This window comes from Anarrhichthys ocellatus, unplaced genomic scaffold (genome assembly GCF_004355925.1).
Source record: "Anarrhichthys ocellatus isolate YVR2014 unplaced genomic scaffold, GSC_Weel_1.0 scaffold3, whole genome shotgun sequence".
Lineage (NCBI taxonomy): Eukaryota > Metazoa > Chordata > Actinopteri > Perciformes > Anarhichadidae > Anarrhichthys > Anarrhichthys ocellatus.
This window is the reverse complement of record NW_022280033.1, coordinates 16,509,075-16,527,318: the sequence shown is the minus strand read 5'-3', so window position 1 is coordinate 16,527,318 and position 18,244 is coordinate 16,509,075. Positions and strand designations below refer to the sequence as shown.

The window sequence follows — 18,244 nt, the reverse complement described above, 5'->3', positions numbered from 1 at the left end:
TATATATATATATATAATCACACACTGGAGTGGAACTGATCCAGCCTTAATGTCATTAGTAACACCTGTGCTGTTCCTACTGTAGCTCAACCGCTATGAGTGAGCCGTTAGCAGCTGAAGGGAAACCCTTTATAATAACTCTCCTGTTGTTTTTAGGCAATCTGAAGACACGGCTCTGCTTTTTCTCAAAGAGATCTACAAGACCATCGGGATCCATCCAGAACAGATGGCGCACTAATACCATGAAGAGAAGCCCGTCTGAGACTTTGCTGTTCGGTTTATTTCACGTCAGTTTACTTAGATTTTAACTTTTCTATTTTCTTTCTTTTATTTTCTATTCATGTAGTTTATTGTCTACAGATGAATAATACAATTGTATTATGCCATTTGTCTTAAATTAAGAAGCATTACAAATGAGCTTGTAGATTTAAAGACGCGGGCATGTTTGATATTACATTTTGTAGTTTAAATTATAGAACTGATCAAGTGTACTCGATGTGTATCATCAAAGCAAATGCAAACAGCAGAAATGACTCATCAGCAGTTAATGCAGCCTTCTGTACGTTTTATTTAATGGCCAACATTTTCAAAATAAATCATTTCCTTGCACATGTTCTTTGTTCGAATGGTTGTGTAGTGCTGAGAGGAAGACGTGTAACATTCCTCCTGCAGGGGCGAGGAAAACATATTGACAAAAAGCTGTAATATTAGCAAAACATGAATTAAAAAGAATACAGGATGAGATGAATAAGCTTTCATTGTGAGGAGAATAAAGCACTTCCTGCCTGCTCTATGTCAGGTTTTGACAGCTGTTGTCATTAACATCACGCCTCTCTAACCTCATGAGATGGAATAACATTTCATGTCATTTCAAGCAGGTAGTCATGTACAACTCACAAGAACAAAAAAATATTAGAAAAGTATTTACAAGAGTACCTGTAACATTCAAACTCAGTCCAGTATTAGGAATGATAGCGTTGTGAGGACGAGTGTTAGTTATTTAGACGGTCATACTGGTCCACACAGACCTGATATCATAGCGCTGCATGCTATAAGCTCATCTTTGCTCCTGGCTCTTTAGTAAATCATGCTTCTCTGTTAAACCGGTCACTTAGAAGCCGTCTTCAGCAAAGGAAGATCGAGTGACTCATAAAACGCACAAAATAAGTTCCCTTTTTTTAAACAAATCGCCAGTCTGAAACAACCTATAAATATAATATTAACAGATCGACTCCATACACAACCGCCAGTAACTGGAGTGGCAAAGACTGTAATTTGCTTTGATGCTCAACTTGTAGAAATGTTCTGCTTGTGGGGTCAACTTGTGTTTTCTAACCTCCATTTTAACAAAGTGCAACTTCGTCTTTTTCCTTTTGGCAACCGTAAATAAATAGTTGTAAAGTTGGACTTCTTACCCTTTTGTAACTGCATTCTTTCTTCCACTCTACACATCAGCAGCTGGTAGTTTTTGATCTTGTTTGATATTATTTTTTAGGGGGGGGGGGCTGAAATCTACTGGCTGAGGTGACATTCAGCAGAAGGTGATAACGGTGAAGAGACTGGTTGAAAATCAGGTGCCGTGTTTGAAGCAGGTAGGATGGCTTAGCGAGAAGTTGTGTTTCCCCAAGATCATAACGGCATAAAATACAACGGCAACCTAATATATTACATATTAGTTCTCATCCAGCAAGTTCAACATTAGCCAGCCGATTGTGTACCTGTGTGTGATAACGCTGTTTTACCGCGTTGTTAGCTTTCACATTGATTCACGTCTGTCTTTGTACATTCATTTGTCTACAGCTGTGCGGTGAAATGCAGAAGGATCCATGTAAACAGGCCTTTGCTGTAGTGCGATTAGTATTGTCTCACAGTCTTAATGCTGGAATGGTGATGGGAATGGAGAGGCTTTGTTCAGTCCTCTGTTTTGGTCTGGGTCTTGAAGGCCTGCTTGCGGAGGTGAGCCTCGATCTCGTCCCGGAAGACCAGCATGCCCAGGTGCGAGTGGGAGGCCTCGTTCATGGCTTTGGACTGGATGCACATGCGGTACTGCTCCGGCGTCAGCTCGTCGGCGCACTGCTTCTCGTGCCACAGGTGGAAAAGACCGGAAACGGGCGTCCGAATCACTATCACGTCGCTCCGGAGATACTTCCTGTACAAGTGGACGTCTTCCACACCCCAGCCTTTGACTTCCAGGTCGAACCCACCTGGAGGAGTAAAAGTTGAAGTCAGCATTATCAGTTGTTTATGAGTTAACTTAGCTCATTATTAATTGCATCATTTCTTACCAATATTTAGGAAATCGGAGCGATACTGACACGTCATTCCGAAGCCAAAATCTCTCCAGAATCCAGCATCTTTTTTGTGAATCTATATGAAAGGAGACAATAAACGAGGGAACACCGCGTATCCGGTTGAACTGAAATTCATTTGATGTCACTACTTTAGTTAAGTCCTTTTCCACTTGCTTATTGTTTACTTCATTCAGATGTTTGAGCTTCACTGTGCAGAGTTCGACACTAGAGGCTGTTTTCACATTCCTCTGTGATCGCCTAAAATCGGAGTTTGAAACGTTGACGTACATTTTATGACATTACAACTAGTTTGGAAGCCAATCACAATCCAGTACGCAATGTACACCAAGTGTGATGTGGAAAATCAAACCTCCAGAAATATGCAAACTGATAGATACCTCGAGTTTTAAATGTGGGAAAATAAGTATTTGTAGTAGTAAGAGTGTTAAACACGGTAGCTGGAATGTCAGATGCAAATCACCATTCCAAGCAGGCAGAATGTCTTAAGCCACGTGTGATGGGGATCTTTAAAGAACACACATTTAAATCATCTTTGTACAAATACCATGAAGAGAGAAACGTGACGTTCTTACCAGCTGGAGTTCAGTCGGTGGAGCCAGCTCCAGATTCCCGTAGACTATTGCAGGATTGTACAGACTGAACACCACTGGATAGAAGACTTTCTTATCTACAAACAGTTGAGAACAATTTAGTAAAAGTCGACCTGTAAACAAAAGGACTATTCAAACAATGAATATAAACAATAATGTGTTTAAAATCCTACTTGGAGCGGCGTGGAGACGACAGGTGCTCAGGAACTCAAGTGTGAAATGGATGTCAACATCACAAAAAAACATTAAGACGTCGCCTTTCTTCCAGGCGTGGGCTCCGACGTCCAGACCGCGGCCTCGGGAGAACTCCTCGTCCACTGGGATCAGAGTGTAGTTGGAGAAGCTCTCCTCCCTGAAAACAACACACAACACGTTACTAACACAAGAGTACCGCAAACATTTGAAAAGCTCTTTCCCAGCGAGAGGACAAACCTTGACATTTTTTCCAAAGACGACTTCACCTCCGGCAGACCTTCCGGCCCAAAATAAACCACCGTGAGATGTACTCGTCTGTCCTGCTGTATGCACACCTCCCTAAAAAACACACGTGCATTTTTCAAATGAATCACAAGAACACGAAGGTTGCAGAACAATGGTTAAATCCAGGTAAATGGCTCTCCTGAACACGCATTCGAAGAGGACATGCTGGGTCATGTCAACAGTTTCTGGTTCATTCTCACCTGAAGTTGTGTAAGAACTGTGAGAACGTTTCTACTCTGCCTGCCAGCGGCACAATGATGTTGATAATCATTCCTGATGTTTCTACGGCTGTGCTCCTGACTTTCATTAAGGGACCAAAAGGCCTGAAGAGCGTGACATGGCGGAAGCTGCTGGATTCCTCTTTGGCAAAGAAGAGCTCGTAAAGAGTCCCTTTGTCTCGCTCTGTCCTGTACAGTCCTGTGAAATATGAAAAAATAATGTCTCTCTGAGAAAACACACCGGTTACAGTGATCACTTATTCGTCCGTAGCCAGGCAGTGTGGACCTTACCTTCAGTAAAGTGACCCTCTGTGTAGGTTTGTCTCTGCATCGGCATGTCTTCCTCGACACCGTCCTCCTCATCGGGGTTGTTGATGATGTCCAGCGCCGCCTCCATGACCTCCACCAGCTCGTCCCTGCGGTCTTTGCGCACAGGTTTCTCCTCCGGGTGCCGCGTCAGCCCCATCTCCAGCTGGTACACCTTGGACGTAGTGAAACTCTCAAAGGGCACCAGGGCGTACTCGCTGGGGAGGCGTGCGCCTGTGTTCACCTCAGCCTTGTCGATCTGAGAATGCAGGTACTCCAGCAGATCTCCCGGCTCTTGGTCTTTCGTCTCGGCCAGGCCCTGCACCCCAGGCGGCTCCTTCCTGTCCTGCAGGAGCTTTAGCTTCTCGCCCATCTCCTGCAGCTCCTGCTTGAGCTGGGCGATCTGGCGCTTGAGACTGGTGGCACGGCTCAGGTGGCGCTCCTCCTGTTCCTGCATCAGGGCCTGGTAGTAGTCCTTCCCGTAGCTCTCCCCTGCTAGGCCGGGCAGGGCCAGGCTGACGTCTGCTGGAGGGGTGCACTCCAGCAGGTACGCGAACAGCAGCAGCACCAGCAGCAGGAAGAGGCCAAGAAAGAGCCAGCGGAACCGGCCCTGAAGCGTCAACCCCCGCCTGGGCATCACGCTAGCATACAAGCTATAGCTGGCAAGTCTGCATTCCCTTTCCCCTCTGATCACATTACTTACAATGTGCGTCTGCACATCATCTCAGAGGTCTGGAAGTGTCATTTTACTGTGAAGGTCTTGTTTCTCGGCTCCAACCTATAACTGTCTTCATACATTTGTCCTGGGTAAAGCCATGCAATGATCACCTAGGTCAACAAATCACAGAAATCAACAATAAGACAACAAATAGTATATATACACCACACAAGGAGGGAGCCATTTGTGAAGACTTTTGGAGAACAAAACACTGTGGATTATTACCAGATAATCAGACAAAAAGATCTAATAATACAACATTGTGTAATTGACCAACCCGCCAGTGAAAATGTCATTCAGGTAATGAATAAAACATGTTTCTGTAGCAACGTGTTCACTTTGTGTCCAACTTTTGTCAAGATTTAACATTCTGAAGATTTAACTTCAACCTGAACAAACGAGAACAGGAAGAAACGAGCTTCACCTGGAAAGCTAACACACGGCGACTAGCTGTGTGAGCTAAACAACAGCACAGAGGGAAACTAGTGGGCGAGCTCCACAGCAAGCTACTCAATATTGACTTACGGTTGAGCGGCTTACTTTCAAAATAACAGCAGAACAGCCATATACAAAATATATAAAACAAGCCCAGTATTGGAAGACGTATTCTTGATTATTGAGTGACTTATATGCCAAAGTGATCTCATACAAGGCCAGCCGATCGGTATCTAGCCTTTAAAACCAGATCTAATCCACCACATACCACCCACAATTGTTTCTTGAAGGTCACACAGTCACACCCTCAGCACAGAAAGTAATGCTGTTTTTTTTATTTACCCTGACATTCATAGTCTTCAGCTGGCCTCAAAAGGTGTAAATCAGGTTTGAGACGGCTATAATGAAAACCAGCAGGGTTCTGAGTCCAATGAGATATTCACAGAGGGGCCATTCTGCTGATAAGGCGAAGTCTCAAGGTTTCAACCAGTCAGAAAAGAGGAAACAATAACAAAACTGTACACTGAGAGCTGCTTGTTGGGTATTTTTAAACACAGAATCTTAAGAGAGCCCCTCCATGACTCCAAAAAGGAAGTTGTACTTTGCAAGACGTTTTCCCCGAAGTACGGTTATGCAAACAGAGACGGATACTAAGCTCATGGAGTGTAAGGATCGCAAAAATGTGCTGTTCCCACTGAAAGTTTTATAATGTCAGTGGGATTAAACATTGCGCTCTGCAGCTTTGTCCCCTTTAACATACACCGTGGTTTGTGTGTAACACAGGTCTCACATTTCCAAGGGAACAAAAGTGAATTCATCTGCATAGTTTTATTAAAAAGAGTCAATGTCACGGGGAACTTTCTCAAGACACACCCTTCTCACATGCAAGAAGAAAAAAAAAAAAACACATTAAACTCCTGCTAGTCATTATCTTGACATATTAGTCTATGCTTTATAGAGCACTATGTCCTATAGATGAGCGTATAGTCTTCTTTCTAGCTGCCAAGGACCAGGATAAGAGATAAATGCAACACAGGATTGGCTGAAAGCTAAAGTACAGGTTTGACATTTATATCATTGTCTTGGTACGAATACATCCCAAGTCTTAATTAATTAACTCATAAAGACTACACATTCATACATTAACAGGGTTTTGTAAATTCTAGTGAATTGACTAAAGACTTCTTAAGCAGGCAAAAGTGAGCTGTGTTAAAAACAAGACATTCGCCCGGATGTTTCTCAGCATGTCATTAAATATCTGATTTGGTTGGCGTTTTAATGGGGAAAAACTTAAGAGCCTTTTTAATCTTGTAAAGTACAACTTTACAGTGAATTATGACTGACATTTACATTCAATCTGCGTCATGCACATTTTGGGATACAAAGTCGTGTTGTAGCTACTCAGCACATTAGTCATTGACCAAATTTCTGCACCATCTGTCCCTCTGGAAAATATGATACCATACATAGCCTGTACACTTACTTTGAAAATACAAACCGGATATTGACACGGTTATGTAGCTAGCTTAGCGGTCTTTGGAGCTTCACTTCGCTTTTGGGTTATTTAATATCTATTAGCGAGCCTGCTAAGCAGTTATAATAGCGTTCAAACAACTACTCACATAATTCCGTCTTTGTCCATTCCTGCCTGTGCTTACAGCTGTGAGTTTAGTATAAAAGCAGCAGCAGCAGACAGCCTGTGCTCCAAAATGCCACGGAGCCGAGAGAAGAGAGTGGACCGTAGTCTACTTCCGGTCAACAACCAACCAATGGGAGCTTTGCTAACGAGTGTCGTCATCTCACACGCTCAAGCTCCTTGTTTATAATAAAAACGGTTTTTATTATCCGTAAAAAGTTATCATAATTATAGAATATTAAATAATTACATTTTACTTTGATCAACACATACACTGTGAACAGAAACAAAATATCTTTTTGTATTTTTCTGTGCAAAACAAACCTCTTATCTGTGATGTTACACTCGCTGACAACTCTGAATTGAATTAGTACTTAAGTGGAGACAGATTACTTGTTTAATGTGCAAACATGACATCTGTTATCATTATGGTGCATAGAGTAAACCAGGAAATGTTCCCATTAGGTTCTATTTTTAGTCATTGCCTTCATTAATTCCCATTAACAATGACAGTCTGGAGCCTATCCCAGCACACATTATGTGGAAATCACTGAGACACCACGGACAGCGTGATGACCAGTCTGTCACATATCTATTTTAATAAATGTCCAATACTGCCTTTTTTCAGAAGGAAGCTGACAGTTAACTTATTCTAACTCTTTCTGCTGTTTGGGGCAAATATACAATCGACCCAGTGGTCAAATCCACCCGGATGATGCGAGGCGAACATCAAAGATCATTGTGAGAAGGAACATGGCGTTTTATATCGCTTGTGTTATACTTTTCCTTCTTTTGTTGTCCGAAAAAAATCAATACCAACTGTGGATAAGCACTTGGCCACAAGCACACAGGCTCATCGACATCTGGAGGAAACAAAAAGCTAGGGGGGGGGAGACAGATTAATAGTCAACAAAATACTCACAACTAGTGTAACGTTGTAAAGTTTAAGAAACAAATTTAATTAAATAAAGAAGCTGATCATGTTGCTGTACAGGCTTCAAACATGATTATTTTGATACATTTTCCTTTTGTTAAGAGTACTGTAACTCACTCTTGTTCAGCAGAATTGTTTTATTTTAGGAGAGGCAGGAATGTGCTAGTAATGCTATATCAATTTAATCAGTGACTTAAAGATTTGTTGTTATTTATATATAGTTTCTACAAATGTCATCAAAGTACTAAAAAATAAATCATAGCTTAGTTTGTGTCACAGTATAGCATGTCTTAAAGTCATAACAAAAAAGTTATGATATAGTATGTCTAAAAAAAATAGTCAGTATGTTTTAAAAAGTCATTAAGAAGTCGTAATATAATATATCTTTAAAAAGTCATAAAAAATCCATACTACAGTATATCGTAAATGAGACATTACATTGGAAAGTGTCAAAAGTCACTATGTATAAAAAAGTAATAAAAAGCCATAATATAATACAGTATGTCTTAAAAAAAAGTCCTAGTATAGTATTTCTAAAAACAGTTATGAAAAAGTCATAGTAAAGTGTGTTTTAAAAAAGTTATAGTATAATGTTTCAAAAAAAGACATAAAGAAGTCATAGTATAGTATTTTCAAAAAAGTTATTAAAAAGCCATTGTATAGTAAGTCCAAACAATTACTTGTAAAGTATGTTGAACAAAAGACTGAAGTCATAGTGTAATATTTAAAAAGTCATAATAATGTGTCAAAAAAGTTACATTATTATATTATTATTTTGGGCGAACCCAGCAACGACTCAGTGACTGTTGTGTCCAACTTCTTTACAGGGTTATCAGTGATGAAAGGAGTTGTTGTTCTTGTCGTTAGCCATTAGCTGAAGCCTACCGAGGGCTGTATCACTTAAATCAATTTCCATTGAGTTTTTCTTTTGTATTTATGGTGATATAACTATTTACACATTCATGTGCCGTCACAGTAGCGCGCATACTCTGACAGCCCAGTGTATCCTGAAACAAGAGGTGGAGATGGAGACCGTAATGGAGCTTAAATCAGTATACAATCTTTAAAAGTAGCAACAGTATCTATTACAGTGAAGCTTGGAGTGATATGATTCATGTGATAGCATAAGTTGCATTTGGAATATTTTAAATAAATGCAAAAATAAAAAGAAGAAAAATCAGTAAAGAGACGCTCACTATCTATTTTTTTAGAGACATGAGGTGAGTAGACAAATTGCACATTTTTAATGTTTATTATTAATTGGAACTTAATCAAATAATAACAACATGATAACACTCATTAGTTTACATAATCATACGTCTTCCACAAAGATTGCCATTACAGTGAATCCAAAAGTGAGCTGTAGTCATGACACGGGAGATGGTCACAATCTACATTAAGTCCATTATGTCCTGACACTGGAGAAGCACTCACTAGTTGATATCTTTCATGTAAAAAAAAACAGAAACAAGAACAAAAGCAAAGGAAACTGTTCACTTATCATGTCTGTGTTACTTTTCTTTGGCAAGAACAGCTTGAAAACATCTATTGGGAGAAACACTAAATGGGTCTCTGACATTTTGAGGAGAACAATGCTCCAAAGTAGAAACTTTACATTTTTCAGAACAAGTTCAGCCTTTTGCTTTTGTCCACTCAATCCCAGCTGTCTACAGCAGGTGATGGTAAAGACGTCCCCTTTAATTCCTGGGCTGGAACAAGATCTTCACAGTCGCACATTAATTGTTATTGGTTATTGGAGGCTATTGTAGAAGCGGCACAGGCACTTAAAAGACATTGACACTGGCATACAATCTGGTACAATAGTCATGCAGTGATACAACTTGGCCACCATGACCCGTGAGGTAATAATTAACATACTGAAGAGCTGAATGAAGCGTGGTCTACATTGATCCTGCCGCTTCTGCAGCAAAAAGACCCCCAGTTTTAAACATTGAATACCCGTGCAACAGAAATAAAAGGGAACCAACTTTAGCATCAGATTGTATATGTACAGTCTTATAGAAATATACACATCTACCAATTAGTCATCTTTTCTACAGTGTCGGTTTGTCTTTAGCTATCAAGCTTGTCCACAGCTTTTGCGGGTGAAGGCAAAGCCATCCAGTTTGCATAAACACTATCATTGGCATATCTTGTAAAGACTGGATTAGTGGCATCATGTCTGTTGAGCGGTACCGGGCTCTTCTCAGGCCAGTTGGGGTATGACATGCCTAAAAACGAGAACATATCATTTTTCTGCACTCAGTGAAAGATTAACAGCGTGCAGACAGTAAGGCTCTCAAATCAAACTCTTTCGTGACGGTCTCTGAAACACGTCCTGATTTGACTCTCAGAGGTGTACAGTTATGGCTTTGTATATGTTACATGAAGTGAAATATCGTGTAATTGACTATTTATTGAGTTTTAGTGATGTATCGAGGCTGTTTATGCCCCTATTTTGACCTATGACTCCCTTGATGTTACTGTTCAGAAGTGCAGATGGACCACAAGTAGCGAGTCCAATGTGTTCTTTACTTTGAATCAATGTCACCAGAGAGTTGCGTTCAAAAGCCCTACTGTTTCTCTGTTCAGCATTGTGAAATCAGTATATATCAATGGCTAATATACATTAGAAAGTCAGAAAATGTAAGACAATCTGAAATGAAAAAAACACAGTGAGTGATTGATTCAGCAAGGACCTGTTTCAAATGTTACACACTGTTTCTTCCGATGTAAACGAATAATGGAATGACGACGATGGAAATGTGATGGAGTGAAAACGCAAACTATCTACAAATAAAATGCAGATGAAGCATGAGTATGAGCAGCGCCGTATAAATTAGAATGAAGGGTATACTCAATATTTACAAATGTAGCACTTTTGGTCAGCATTCATGTACATTAGAAGCAGGTCCAAGTAAAACAGAAAAGTCAAGACACAAGATCATTTTTTCCACTGAGCCTCTCATTTACGATGAAATGGGAGATGTGTCAGCATTAATCAGCACAAGGCATGCCCGAGATCACAGTCACGCACACTTGACTACGGAAAAGCCAATCACAACTTGCCAAAAAAGAGAGCTTGTGTTGTGTGTCCTGTTTCTAAAATCTAGTAAATGCATGGGAGATTCTACCATAGAGCTTGTTTTCAATCCATGTGGAGGGGAGGGTTCGAGGGAGAGGGGCGTTATTACAGTCCACTAGTGGTGTGTCCTCTTCAGAGAGGGCGTCGTCGTACAGCAGGGCGTCGGCTGGCGTGGACGCTGCCAGATCCAGGTAATCCTGACAAGAGCAGATTAAGGTGGGATTAGGCTGATTAGTGAGGGCCAAGGACAAAGGTCCTGTGGAAAATTGTGTAAGCGCTCTCGCGTTATGACATCAACAGGGAAGAACTAGCCTGCTGTATTCTGGGACGCCTGCATTCCCTTGTCCTTAAATCTTCTATATTTAGCCTCACTTCAACAGCCTGACTGGTGGGCTCTGTGATTATGCTGCCCAAGGCCACATTTTAGGATTGCTCTTCAAACCATAATTATGGTATCTAAAGCGTTTGGGAAGAGTGACAGATCGTACAGCAAAACAGCAGCGTAACGCAGCATGTGTGTATGTGACTCTGAACAGCAAGCCAACAGTACATGATGTCCACTAGAACTGATACACTGCTTATTTTGGGCCAGCTGCAAATCCTTAAGGAGCGGAAAGCATAAAACGTCTGACAGCCCGATCTCAATGATGCATCACCGAAGTGTTGCATCACAATTGCGCCAGTATTGCATGGAAAGAGGCTGATTAATAGCTCCCCCCCCCACCACCACTGCTTTCCTGTGGAAGAATATGAATAACTTATATTAATGCACTGTGAAGCTTCACCATACCCGACTTTTCACCATCATCTTCTCCAGTTCTTTGCTGATGTCTGAGAATGTCTGCCTCTTCTCTGCCTCCTGTTTCCAGCATCGAAGCATGAGATTATACCTGCAGAGGAAAAAGTTTTACAGCGGGTGAGAATCAGCATCATTTAATCCTCCCAACAGTCATTCTCCGTGACTGTCTTAATAATGTGGTGGAGGGGAGTTATTGCACTCAGAAGAGATGAGGAGATGCTGCAGAGTGACAGAGTGGAGCTCACATTTCCTCCGAGCAGTTCTCTGGTCTCTCCATCCTGTAACCAGTCTTGAGCAGGTTAAAGAGGCGTTCAGGAGCGATACCTGGGTATGGATTTCCTCCCAGTGTCACTATCTCCCATAACAGCACACCAAAGGACCAGCTGGAAGAGAGCACAGGGGCTCATGAGAATATTTCAATAAATAGAGAATGGAATAAAAAATGGCTTTAAGGAATAATTCAACATTTTGGGAAATACACACATTCACTTTCAAACTCTTGGCCAGAAAGTGAATAAGTGTATTTCCCAACATGACAAACTATTTCTTTAAATGTCTTTTGTACTCACACGTCACTTTGTGTTGTGTAAATGTGATCAAACAAGGACTCTATTGCCATCCATTTAACGGGTATACGACCCTGGAAATAAGCGAGAGAGTTTGTTTACATTTTTGAAGATTGTTGTAAATAAACCGAAATTGGTACTTTTCTGTCTCTGGTCTTTACCTTGCTCCTCTTAACATACGAGTCCTCTTCATACACGTCTCTGGAGAGGCCAAAGTCTGAGATCTTCATCTTCCGCCCTTCAGCTACGAGAACATTTCGCGCTGCAAGGTCCCTGTGAACAAGCTGTCGGAACAAAATCCTCAATTAAAGCCATATGACATTGCAAATGTTTACAGTTCACACACTGGAAGTGGCTTCAACAATTCCACTTCGACTCAAATTTAAACTTATTTCACCAAAAACACCTCAACTAACATCTCAACTACAGTATGTCCATCTTTTACTCCTAAACTGACATTTCAAGTGTTTTCATCTTCTAGTGTTCATATCACAATTCATCATGTGACAACTGCTTTCATCTCTTATTCTTTAACTGATACTTTTCAATGCTTGAACTTCAACTGAATCAGCAGTTTTTGTAGTTCTTGAAGGGATTTCAATCTCACTCAGTGATTACACTGAAATGTACACTTCAACTTCATTCAGCCTTTGCACTTAAACTAAAACTTGGAACCTCTTTCAGAACTTCCATGTTAACTTGTATTTCAACTTCTTTCCAATATTTCTATTCTGACTGAAACTACTGTGAAAACTGTTTCAGTATTTCAAGTACTTCAAATGTTTCAACTGCAAAATTTCTGCAGCAAGCACACATGTATATTATTTTGAAAATATAATTTTGTCAAATACCTTCATTTCCGCCAGGTATTGCATGCCTCTGGAGATCTGCCATGCGAAGGAGATCAGGTCCCCCATGGTGAGCGCCCTGTCGTCTGGGTTCTCCAGGTAACTGGAGTTTCGGTTGGTGTCCCTGCTCATGTAGCTCGGGCCAACTTTCCGACTCTCGCGCAGGAAGTTGCGGAGCGACCCGTACTTGGCATATTCCACGATGAGATGCAATGGACCTATTCAGAGAAATGCAGCACTTAAGAGTCCATGTGCAACACACATGTCCTGAAAGGGCATAGCATGGAGCACCTGATGTCTTACCGTCCTGACTGCACGCTCCATACATCTTTATGACGTGCGGATGGTTGACTTGCTTCAGTAAAGTGAATTCTGACAGCAGGTCACGCAGCTCGCTGTGAGAGGCGTTATCTGTCATGGAGGAAAAGAAGGGATTGTAATGATGAAACCATTCACTTCTCATATATCACCAATTACTTCCCCAATGTGTCTGGCCTCTGGCTGGCTTGTCTTACCTTTAAGCATTTTCACAGCCACAGTGGTGTAACCAGCTTTTCCTTTCAGCCTGAATGCTGTTGCCTTGACAACTTTCCCAAACTCTCCTTCTCCCAAAGTCTTGCCAAGTACAAGGTTTTTACGAGGAAACTCCCACTTAGGATCCTCCTGTTAGAAAAAAACATAAGAACATTTTTGACTTCTCAACCAGTTCAATATACTTTGCTTAAGAGAAGTCGGTATCAGGCCAAAAGAAGCAGCTTACAGGTATTTTAAAGGTGTCGGTCTCGATGGAGTCCTGCGAGCCCCGGCGAATGTTGTTAGCAGGGAAGCTGATGGGGTAACCCTGAGCTGGCCGGCGGAAAGTCATCTCAGCAGAGGCGATCGGGGGCTTAGGCGAGTTCTTGTGGTACCGGTGGATGAAGTACGAAGACAGGAGGATGGAGACGATGAAGGAGAGGAGCAGAGCCGTGGCGATGATGGTCTTACACATGTCGTCACATATCGCATCTGGAGGATTTCAAGAGAGTAGCAATCTATTTCTGGTTCATTCTTGAGAGGACATGAATAAAGACCCTCTCAGAGACTGTATTTCACTTTAATATTGACAGTTTTGTGTGATTTATGACGACTCACCGTCGACAACTTCCTTCTCACAAAAGCATCTCTCAGAGAGGCAGTAGCAGGTTCCATATCCAGCCTGGATCCCGTTCCTCAGGCCTCGCTCATGACCTCCGGTAACAGTTTCCTCTTCAGAGATAATAAATAATAACGTGATACAAAATGTCCTTTACATGTTTACATTTGTGCAGAAATCCATCAGTACAGGCATGTGTTTCTTACTTGTACAGTCTTGTGGACATATTGACGCGTCTTTGCTTTCAACTGCATCACAAAAGCTATCTGGACATGTCCGCAGGTCAGGGGAGCAGGTTGAGTAATTTTCAGAAATTCCTGGAACGTTGACACAAAGGAGAGAAAAACTTAAATGGGAAAACATTACCAGATGACAAACAAATGTCGGAAGTATGATCAGCCTGTTAGCCTAAATTTAAGTCCTCAATAGCTATCATATGGTGTTGTTAGAGCTTGTAATTATCAAAATGAAGACCACATTTTTCCTGTTGCGAAAAGGATGTTACTGGGAAGGACGCACATGCTGGTTCTGATCCTTAGACCACCACATTTGGTTCTAGTTAAATGACTCCAAGGCCTCATAATTAAAATGGACATGAGCCAATGATGTTTATGTGTCCATTAAATAAAATGTACCTTTCTCAGTGCCTTGCCTCCACTGGCATCTCCCTGTTGTCGCCCCCAGGCCTCGGACAGACTCACAGTCTCCTCGCTGTCTGTTTTCTGCGCAGGTCGGGAACTGCTGGCTCTCCTGACTGGCCTTGTTTGCTGTGTGCAACAAGTGCCAAAAACACACATCTTCAAAAGACAGCTCAGATTTCATTACGATGTGAAGACTAAACCCTGTCTTTTTCAAAAACCTCATGAAATATGAAGTGGACCTTGGCTGTTACTGGCTCACCATCACCATCCAGTATAATGTGTATCTGCGTGCTGGCCTCAAGCTGCGTGTGCTCCTCCTGAGCAACAACGAGGTACTGCAGGTCCTGGCACTCGGGCCTGCGCAGCGCCTCAGAGTCGTTCACATAGAGCAGTCCCCACATCTCGTCCGGGGCCTGGGTGATGCCGATGGCTGCATAGCAGGACTGCACGTCTGCAGACACGTTCTTATCTGGCACCACCAGCCGGTACGTGACCCTGAAGCCACCAAACTGTTGGCAGTTTTCCACACAGACTCTGCCGATCTGAGAGGAGATGGGACCAGATATTTAAAAGACGGTATGTAATTTAAGTTGAAGGTTGGCATAATACAAACAGCTTTATGGACAACTGTATTACAGAGATACCGTTTTCTATTTTACTTACTGAGCCAGCAGGTGGCAGTCTCATTAAGTCTAGGAGTGTAACAACACTAGCATTTCTAAATAGTGAGTAGAAATAACTCTATAACATTTCAGAGTTAAATCCTATTGGGGAATAAAATCATTGCAGCATCAAAACTTTGAAGCATGTTGCACTTCTGACCATTCAGTGACATCAAGGCAGATGCTATTTTACAGAAAGTTTTCATAATCTGCTGATGTTTTGAGGCTTTGAAGCCTGAGCTCCTCGGCAGGACATCTTTATCGTCTTCAAACATGTCGATGTGATGCAAACAGGTGTGGCTCATACAGCAGAGAGCTTTTGATGTGAGTTACTAAAAACTTGAAAACATGTCTACCTACACTTTAAGACAGCAGCAGACCAAACCGAGAGTTATAGGTTGGTATGATAGTATAGATAAGAACCTGAGCGTAGAAAGAAGCTCGCCGTGTTAATGTGAACATATGTGTGATGTTGGCGAAGCGGATGTGGACGGGTAAGATGGTGACGTTGAAGTGCAGCAACACTGTTCCCTCCAGACCGGGGTAGGTGGTGTCATTGACCAGGTAGTCAAGCTGCAGGGTGCGATTCTCAGTCACGTACAGGTCCCTCTTCAGGACAAGCTCTGAAATCAAGGGCCAAACATGCAGTTTTATAGTTTTCATAAAAAAAGATGATTTGTACTAGCCCCAGGATTACTCACGGTAGTCGTGGACGGTCTCTCGAATTCCTCCAAGAGCAGCTTTCTTTTCACTGAAGGTGCCTTTTATGCCAAACGTTTCCTTTATCCACGGGTCATTATTGAGCAAGGTCCCCACATACTTATTGTGAGTCTGGTCAATGGGGTAGATGGGGGTTAAATCCCGGTCAAAGACAAACAAAGCCCCAAAGGAGCCGCCCTGAAGAGAAATAGATAAATAAATGTAAAGAAGATAAAATCAGCCCACATTGCGTTGTGTCTATAAAACAACAAAGATCAGATCCGTGTCAAATTGGTCTCCTCACCTTTGTCCGATTGAAGCCGATGATAACATCGGCTGTGTCTGTTCCATTCACGTACGGCGCATTGTCGTCCTCGTCGTTGACAAAAACATCCAGTGAAGTTTCCACCTTGGTGATGAACGTTTCTGTCCGGACTGTGCAAACCAGCAGGAGTCGGTAGCATTCGCTCTCCTCGCGGTCCAACGGCGCCGTCACCACCAGCTCTGTGGTGTTCTCATCAACAGCGAACGGTGCTGGAGTATCTGCAGACGAGGGGAACAACCAAAGTCAGGTGTGTATGTGTCTACGGCCACCGTGTGAATGCAAGATACCGAGTCAGAGCTGGTGTGGGTCTGATTTGTTAGGCTACGAACAGTTGCCACGGTGCCTACCGGTGACAGTGATGGAATAAAGGCATTTAGCCAAAATGCTAACTAGTTTAACAGTAGCACAAGTTGATAAGAGTCATACAGTCAGAAAATGATCCGCATTGTGTTATACAGCAATAGTTACCTTAGGTTTACTAACCGGCAAAACACCTGAGTGTATTCAATTGAACAATGGTGTGTATTGTTGCTTTTTAATTCAACTGTTAATTTGTAAGAGGAAGAACATGCCATTTCCTCTTTAACATGTTACAAAGTCTCTCTTTAAAGTGTCCGACCTGATTCCACATTGTAAGTGATGGTGTAGTTGGGGCAGACGTTGAGTCTGGTGAGACGCCTGAGTTGCCGTAGGGCCCCGGGGAACCTGTTCTCCGTGATGTGGGGGTTGGAGGTGTCTCTGTGAGGGAAGCACAGCTCCTTCATATCTGTCTGAGCACACTTAGGCATCGTGGCATTGACAAAGTCCAGGGTGACCCGAGGGGAGTTTCTATTGCACTGGGACTTCCTGGTGAAGTTCGGTACCACATGCAGGAACAACTTCTTCACGGACCATGGGTGTTGATCTGACGGGACAAAATGAAGCAGCGTTTTAATCTCAGGCAGTGCTCTTTTTGATGACTAAGCTTTGCCTGTATGCAATTACATTATCATCTTGAGGGCAGAGACCTGCACATGGAGCCAAAGCATTATGCAAAAGAGATAAACGTCAAGACACTAATTCACTCGCATGTGCGGCACTGAAAAGAGACTACACATTGCCGTCAAAATGCTCGCATCCAACTCACTGAGCAAGGCGAAGTCGCTCTCCTCCAGGGTTTTGTTCAAGGACAGTATTCCAGTGTTGATGTCCAGATTGAACCAGGAGCTGTATGGGCGTCTGGGGGAGCTCATCAAGCACAGGTAGAAATGCGGCCGCTCAGAGGCGCTGTCCAGCATGGCGTGGACCTGGAGGATCGGCGTCCCTGCCAGCTGGCCAACATACACTGTCTCAATGTACTCATTCTGAGGGAGGTACAGCCCGGTCGCTCCTGCAGAAAGAAGAAATAAGCAGATGTTAAAAAGCAGCCAGCCAAGTGAATCACAGGGGGGTTTAGTTATATTACCTCTAAGGGAAACATTGTGATCACTGAAAATAAGGTCTGACAGTAGATAATGGTATTATTACAGAGCAGTTATCAGACATCTCTTTCTGGATATTTAACTGTGGGAACAATACCCACGGACAATGCTGTCTGGCCACTGAATGGAAATGAACACATACATGGAATATGACAGATTCAGTTTTTTTTTTTCCTCCTCTGATACGTCCGTCATCTCCCCCGTTAGCGGATATTGAAAGGAGGGCTCAAATGACACTTATGCAGCTCTTTTAATGAATTTCTCATACGGTCAATAACATGTGGTTTCCGATTCTCCTTCTGTTCACCTTGAGAAGTTTAATTACAAGGGATAACACGATATGGAGGAGAGATGAATCATTACCTGCCAGAGGGAGGGGGGGGGGGGGGGGGGGGGGG

The 18,244-nt window shown here is 42.4% G+C and overlaps 3 protein-coding genes across 6 annotated transcripts in view; 1 reads left to right on the top strand and 2 right to left on the bottom strand.

The window, feature by feature from the left end:
- The window catches only part of sec23ip (SEC23 interacting protein), a 23,298-nt gene extending 21,884 nt beyond the window's left edge, over positions 1-1,414 (top strand). Inside the window, exon 18 of the mRNA XM_031875849.1 lies at positions 157-1,414. Coding sequence (XP_031731709.1) covers positions 157-238 — 82 coding nt within the window. The 3' untranslated portion in view covers positions 239-1,414. The remainder of the gene's footprint in view (positions 1-156) is intronic.
- csgalnact2 (chondroitin sulfate N-acetylgalactosaminyltransferase 2) lies at positions 486-6,807 on the bottom strand. Its single transcript, XM_031875874.1, has 8 exons — positions 6,682-6,807; positions 3,892-4,734; positions 3,583-3,799; positions 3,335-3,436; positions 3,076-3,254; positions 2,885-2,979; positions 2,286-2,367; positions 486-2,204 (listed from the first exon to the last, which is right to left on the bottom strand). Exons 2-8 carry the CDS (start codon positions 4,541-4,543, stop codon positions 1,912-1,914), a joined length of 1,620 nt encoding a protein of 539 aa, XP_031731734.1. The 5' UTR covers positions 4,544-4,734; positions 6,682-6,807; the 3' UTR covers positions 486-1,911.
- A 2,058-nt stretch (positions 6,808-8,865) lies between these two features.
- The window catches only part of ret (ret proto-oncogene receptor tyrosine kinase), an 18,704-nt gene continuing 9,325 nt past the window's right edge, over positions 8,866-18,244 (bottom strand). For 3 of the 4 annotated variants that reach the window (XM_031840454.1, XM_031840448.1, XM_031840462.1), the window contains 19 exons: positions 17,513-17,755; positions 17,006-17,290; positions 16,366-16,604; positions 16,064-16,259; positions 15,786-15,985; positions 14,960-15,242; positions 14,695-14,826; positions 14,266-14,376; positions 14,059-14,172; positions 13,688-13,932; positions 13,443-13,590; positions 13,231-13,338; positions 12,931-13,145; positions 12,241-12,363; positions 12,083-12,153; positions 11,759-11,896; positions 11,505-11,604; positions 10,764-10,911; positions 8,866-9,860 (listed from right to left, as the gene is read on the bottom strand). In XM_031840454.1, coding sequence (XP_031696314.1) covers positions 9,703-9,860; positions 10,764-10,911; positions 11,505-11,604; positions 11,759-11,896; positions 12,083-12,153; positions 12,241-12,363; positions 12,931-13,145; positions 13,231-13,338; positions 13,443-13,590; positions 13,688-13,932; positions 14,059-14,172; positions 14,266-14,376; positions 14,695-14,826; positions 14,960-15,242; positions 15,786-15,985; positions 16,064-16,259; positions 16,366-16,604; positions 17,006-17,290; positions 17,513-17,755 — 3,257 coding nt within the window. In that variant the 3' untranslated portion in view covers positions 8,866-9,702. Of the gene's footprint in view, positions 10,912-11,504; positions 11,605-11,758; positions 11,897-12,082; positions 12,154-12,240; positions 12,364-12,930; positions 13,146-13,230; positions 13,339-13,442; positions 13,591-13,687; positions 13,933-14,058; positions 14,173-14,265; positions 14,377-14,694; positions 14,827-14,959; positions 15,243-15,785; positions 15,986-16,063; positions 16,260-16,365; positions 16,605-17,005; positions 17,291-17,512; positions 17,756-18,244 lie in introns of all 4 variants that reach the window. The other variant, XM_031840469.1, reaches the window with a different exon arrangement.

Coding starts and splice junctions, on each gene's coding strand:
- csgalnact2 (XM_031875874.1), bottom strand. CDS start 4,543: ATGCCCAGGCGGGGGTTGACGCTTCAGGGCCGGTTCCGCTGGCTCTTT. Junction 3,437..3,582: donor CAGTTCTTACACAACTTCAG/GTGAGAATGAAC, acceptor TGTGTTTTTTAG/GGAGGTGTGCATACAGCAGG. Junction 3,255..3,334: donor TCTTTGGAAAAAATGTCAAG/GTTTGTCCTCTC, acceptor TGTTGTTTTCAG/GGAGGAGAGCTTCTCCAACT.